This window comes from Phaenicophaeus curvirostris, chromosome 18, assembly GCF_032191515.1.
Source record: "Phaenicophaeus curvirostris isolate KB17595 chromosome 18, BPBGC_Pcur_1.0, whole genome shotgun sequence".
Taxonomy (NCBI): Eukaryota; Metazoa; Chordata; class Aves; order Cuculiformes; family Cuculidae; genus Phaenicophaeus; species Phaenicophaeus curvirostris.
The window spans coordinates 3,793,612-3,799,611 of NC_091409.1; the positions used below are offsets into that span (position 1 = coordinate 3,793,612).

At 38.4% G+C, this 6,000-nt stretch overlaps 1 protein-coding gene across 1 annotated transcript in view; it reads right to left on the reverse strand.

Moving 5' to 3' along the window:
• Positions 1–5,078, reverse strand: part of CTCFL (CCCTC-binding factor like) — a 28,006-nt gene extending 22,928 nt beyond the window's left edge. The window contains exons 1-4 of the mRNA XM_069872106.1: positions 4,827–5,078; positions 3,654–3,864; positions 1,830–2,003; positions 1,227–1,360 (exon numbers count right to left, since the gene is read on the reverse strand). Coding sequence (XP_069728207.1) covers positions 1,227–1,360; positions 1,830–2,003; positions 3,654–3,864; positions 4,827–5,078 — 771 coding nt within the window. The remainder of the gene's footprint in view (positions 1–1,226; positions 1,361–1,829; positions 2,004–3,653; positions 3,865–4,826) is intronic.
• Positions 5,079–6,000: the final 922 nt, after the last annotated feature.

A 6,000-nucleotide genomic window follows, 5' to 3' on the forward strand; every position in this document is an offset into this window, starting at 1 on the left:
AACTGTCTAGGTTTTTGAAGATGCAGGCTACCCAAAAATCTAATTAATAAGATAACGTGCATGGAATAAATTTCAGGCTTGCTTAAGCTTTAGATTTGGACACAGCACATACAAAATTTATATACTGAATATCCAATAAACTGTGACAGTGATTCAATCATAGGTGACTGTGACCGCGATTCAATCATAGGTGCATGATTGAAAGCCTATTTTTCCCAAGCGAACCCTTAGGCAGTCTCTTATTTATTTCTAGATTAAGAAAATTTCAATCCTGTAAGAAATCCTAAACATCACTAAGCACATAAACACGAGACTCGAGTTTTATTTTAAACATTAGGCTAGCCTTGTCTTACAGCTTAAGGAATGAAGTATCATGGAGAACCAAATATGCTTTTTGTTGTGGTTTGAGCAGCTGTGACACTTTTGTAGGATCAAATTCACACAAACACATTGTCGAGCAGTGATTTTAGTATAGTAAAAAACCAAATACCCTTAAAATGTAACTAGTTTTAAAAAGCTGAGTAATTGTACACATTATTTTGAAGCAATTGATTTATAAATATTACTACATGGAAGAAGTAAGGATTCAAGGAATTCAGATTACTTGTTACTTTTTTGACGGGCAATGGGGATGAAAAGATGTGCATACAAATGAAATGCATGTCACTACAAAGTTTTAGCAATCAGCTACCTTGCAATAATACTGCAGTAATATAGCAGACAAACTCAACCCACCTGTGTGGTCCAAGGCCTGGTAGGGGAGGTCCAAGGTCAAAACAGAGCCTGGTGGTCTTTGCTTCAAAGCTATTATACACATGGGCTACTGATTGCTGGGATCCAGCAGACCTCCCTGTCTTTACGGTCTCTACAGTCTTCTTTCACAGCACAGAAATCATACATCAACCACAAGTTTGGCCATTCCTTCCAATTCAAAACATATCTATATAAAATACATCTGTATTACAAGCCAAGAATCAGTACCGTAGCTCAACATCTATAGCTACCTCTGCAATGCATTGAGTTGATCCCTAACAGAAACCTGACAATAACCAAGGATGATATAGACAGCATGATAAATACACAGATAAGTCTCAATTTATCACAAACTTCTCGAGGTTAAAGGTTTGTGCCAAAAAAATGTTGTAATTTGACAGGACATTAAAATCTTAGTATGCAAAAGCCTACAAACCCTCCCCTCCCAAAAGATTCAGTAAGGTTGCACTTACCTCTACACTAGAACATCCACGCACTAAACACTTGAAAGGTTTTTCTAAAATATGCTCGTAACGCTTGTGTTGTGGAAGTTCACCACTGGTCACAAATGCCATTTCACAGTCGCTGCATTTATAGGGTCTGGTGCCTGTAAGAATACACTGTTTCTTAGAATTTTATTTAACAACCCAATGGTACAATTGCTCTGCCCTAAATCAACACGCACAGTTTTTTAATAGACCTTTTCTGAAATTCTGTATTTTTATATACAATAAACATAGACTGTAAGTTTACTATAAACACCATTTTTCAATTTGTTTCATATGGTTATACAGTAAAATGAAAACATCTCAGAACATTCTATTATGCATGTAGGAATCAGACACAACTGACATCAATTTCCTGTTGACAAAAAGTTTTAGAATGGTATTTAACAAAATTAATGAATACACAAGAGTTACTAACTGCAGACAATTACTTTTCAGTGTGGAACTCCAAACAAAATCAGAGAAACTTCAGAGCACAAAGTGATCACTTAATACATCTCTAAGACACTTCCCTGTTAATTAAATTGTGCAGACAACATGTAAAATGAAGTATTTTCACACCTTGAATACCTGTAAGTGCATTCACAGGGTTATGCGGGTGAATAGCCGTATGAAAAGGCTTTAGGCAGAGGTAACACACATGATGTTTCTCCTCCGAATGGGGTCTCACATGACAATTAAGACTTGATATTCTAAGTGAGGTGTATGTGCATAAACCGCAGCTGAAAACTGGTTTTTTTTCTGCTGTTGGAACAAAGACATATTTAGATCATATAAGCAAAAAAATAATGACTTTACTTAATCAAAAAACAGTACCAATTTCTACGTAGTTCCTCTACTTTGGGTAAAATTACTTTATAATTCTACATAAAGGACTGCAAAATACATCTAATTTAAGACCTGTGTGATGTGACCCCCCCAAAATAGTGCCATTCATTAGTGATACTAATCCCAGGAAACTTAACTCCTAGACTAGCTCGCACCTCCAAGACAAGACGAATCTTCCTCTCTTGATTGCATCATTAGGACATGGTTCATCACGGCATTTACAACCCATACAACACACTTCTTGATGACAACTGTGTAATCAGTATTTAGCTTGTTCAAAGATTTGGAAATCACAAGTTAAGCTATTCTCAGCTTTCTGGTGGTCCTGAATCTGTAAAGTGTCTGCGAAAAACATCATGATGTAAAAGCCTCTTTAAAATTATCAGTTGCATTTGAGGAAAAAACTCCTTGAAAAAGGCCTAGAATAAAGTTATGCTTTTTGGATTAGGTAACATTTCCAAGTCCATGGCACAGCAGTAGTGAATTTCTTTTAAGCTTAAGAAGTTCAGAGTAAATGTGCAACACTTTCAGTTTTGAAGATTTGAAACTGCAAAATGGCAAATACGTCATATTTGAAGAGCCTTTCCAGAACAGTTGTCTCAGCTCCCCAAAGTGCACTCTCTGCAATGATTTTCATGCTGAGACCAAAATGTATTTTATACAATGCTTTATACCACACAGAGATGTGCAGCTAACACCTCACTTCAATAACAGCAAACAAAACACTTTATTTTCACTTATTCACTGTGGACTCATGCCCACACAAAAGAACATTGTTAGCTTTGTTAAAGCTGCTCAAATGTGCTTCCTATAAATGCAGTCACTAAAACAAGGGACGTTAAAAATTTGTACAACATCCATGCTTTAAATAACCTTGGCCAAGACACCTTAATATCCAGATACCGTGACACGCATTCACAGATTCTCAACTTTACTGATATCACCCAACTTTTACAGTACACACATACAGTTTCTAGGGAAACAGTTGCTTACCCATTTCCTTCCAAGTCAGTCCTTAACTTCTGCAACATACTTTGACATTTCTAAAATCTTAATTTGGTCATTTTCTCTTACTTTTCCCTAGGTTTTGGAAGATATCTTGCTGACAGGCATTGATACTTGCCCGTCACCCTCAGCCAGTAAATTTGAATCACTCTAAGTTCATCCATGAACCCTCAAAAAGCATATGTTGAAGCCGAATGAGGGAACTAAGAAAGACTCAGTAAATCACTAGGTTTATTCAGAGGTATTTATACAATATTAACTTTCAAATGTCCCCAGAGGTTTCAAATACCACATACTGTTCAGAAGACCACTAATTTCTAAACGCCACCCAGAACGTCTCTCCTGAATACAATACAGATGACACCAGCCTGAATAAATACCTTTTATCGCTAAAGGCTGAAGGGTATTATTACCTGTTCCAAATTTCCACAGAATGTTAGATTTAACCTGATCCAAACTGAACAATTAACACTGTGAATACTTAATATAAAATTTCAACCTCTCTTCAAAATCTATCGTAACAATCTAAAAAGGAACTACAAAGATTTTCAACTTTTTTACCTTTAATCTGATGCGGAGCACAAATCTGAAGTTTCAGATTCTTCGGATTTCTTGCAGCAGTTTGTTCTGATGGAGTCGCATATCCCTGCTCTTTACCTTCATTGTGTGAGTCTGACAAATCATCACTGGCTTTCCAGCTCTGGCTCTTTGTTTCCCTGAGTGAAAAAAAGTTCCTTTCCTCCCCCTCTTCAGCTGCTGTCAGTTGCCGGACCTTATTTTCAAACACAATGACATCATTATCTGTCAATCTATTTAAAAGAGAAAATGTTCAACAACTTCACTAATCAAAGGTAGTGGCTAATGGCAAAACAACAGAGCTATCAACAAAATGGAAGCGACTAATTCATTTTGATTTTCAGCCTTAAATGCGGTGGACAAACTGCAACAAAAATTTGCATTTAACATAGAGCAGCCTAACTGGGAAGTGAACAACTGATAAAATTGAGCCCTAGCTCTTCAAAATTTTATATGAAATCTCAGAACATCATTTTAAGATCACAGCACTGAGAACACAGACACTCATATCCTCGTTTTTTAAAAAATATTTTAAATTTAATTTTAGTATATCTCCCTTTAAAAAAACATGACAAGAAAACATGCTCTCAGTTTTTTACCAGAGTAATATAGGCCATTTGCAAGCCAATTGTAATGCTTTCTTTGTCACACAGCACTCAATGATAAATTTACATATGACCACACCTCAGAAATTATCTGGAGTGGCACTTGAGTTTAAGAAGAAAAAAAGTATTTCATTATAAACCCAACAGCTAGCACAAGATAAATACCAATGTTTGTATGTCCTTATAATAAAATGCATTTCAAATAAGACCATGTTACGCATCCAGCTTTAACAATGACTGCAGTGTTTTACTAGTGCAAGAGAAGAAGGGAAATAGTCTAATGCTGTTTAAGGGATCTAGGCTGTCAAACCTGGCAAACTGAATTAAAAACCTGACTGAATTTCAACAGGTTAGTCATCCAAAAAGGCTAAATTTTTACTTTGCCTTTTAAAATATGAGATGATATGAAAAAAAGCCATACAAAGGTGAGATACTTAAGTCCAACATATCTGAATACTTATTAAAAACAATCTCAAAGTCAGAACTGAATCGGTGTGGTAGTACAAGCTAACAGCTAATGCATTGCCATCTTCTCCACATCCAGAACTTGTACCTTGATCAGCAGCACGTCTGGTGGTTTCTCTGTTAGCTTGCTTTCTGAACTCTTCGTTTGCTCTTTTTCTTGCAAAACGTTGATCTGCGTCAGCCCTAAGTCGTAAAAAACACAGATACCTTCCTTGATGCTTCTGGCGTGCCTGCCAGCACGTCGTGCAGCACCTGCTGCCCCAGCCAGCGCTGCCACCACCCTCTTTGGCAGGGGGGCAGTTATGGGGCAGGCTCCCCCTTTCTCCTCAGCTTGGGACATGCTGTCTGTAGTGTCACCAAGCGTTTCCCATCCTCTTCAGGTGACAGAGACCGCTCTAGGCGGACACCTGCCACCGTCTGCACATCGAGTCCTGCACTGCGGTGATGGCATCCGCACGCTTGATGAGAGTGTGCTTGATTTCGTCATCCATGTCATTGATGAAGATATTAAACAAGACTGGTCCCAGAAGAGATCCCTGAGGGACACTGCTCATTGCTGGTCTCCATCCGGCCACAGAGCCACTGACAACTACCCTCTAGGTATGAACAACCAACCAATCTCTTATCCATTTAAGATCTCCCACTCTTAACCGCAGACCCTTAACCTTCTGCTCCTGCTTGGCTGGAGACCACGAGGCTGAGCTCAATCAGTTTCCCTGCTTCCAGGGCTTCCCGTGTTTCTCTGATGGAAACCCTTCAGCCTGGGTGCTGTGTTTCTGGAGTACAGCTGAAGAGCCGGCTGACTGCTCACACCACAGCATCTCTCACCCTGGGAGCTGGAGGATTTTTCAAAACAGGCTGAAGTACGTTGGCAGAGGTGGCAGAGCGACACACAAGCATCATTATACTCTACTTTCGGCCAGGATTGGTTATTCAGTGAGAACAAGAAGTTTTAGAGTGAAGAGTTCTCCAAAGACATTGTAAAAAAGTCTTTGAGGTAAAGTTGGACAATTTGAGAGACTTAACATTTAATCTTGTTTACCCTTCTAGACTAGCAATTTCCAACAGTCAGACATTTTATAAGGCCTGATTACTATTAATACTCTATAATACACTGGTGCAAAGGACAGATTTAGAGCTTTATCTCTAAATATTAGGTCAATGCGTCGCAAAGTACAGTACATTGCAAAGTGACTATAGCCCAGCGTGGTCCAGATCCTGCTAAAACCACATAGTGAACTTCAAACAAAACAAGCCCCCCC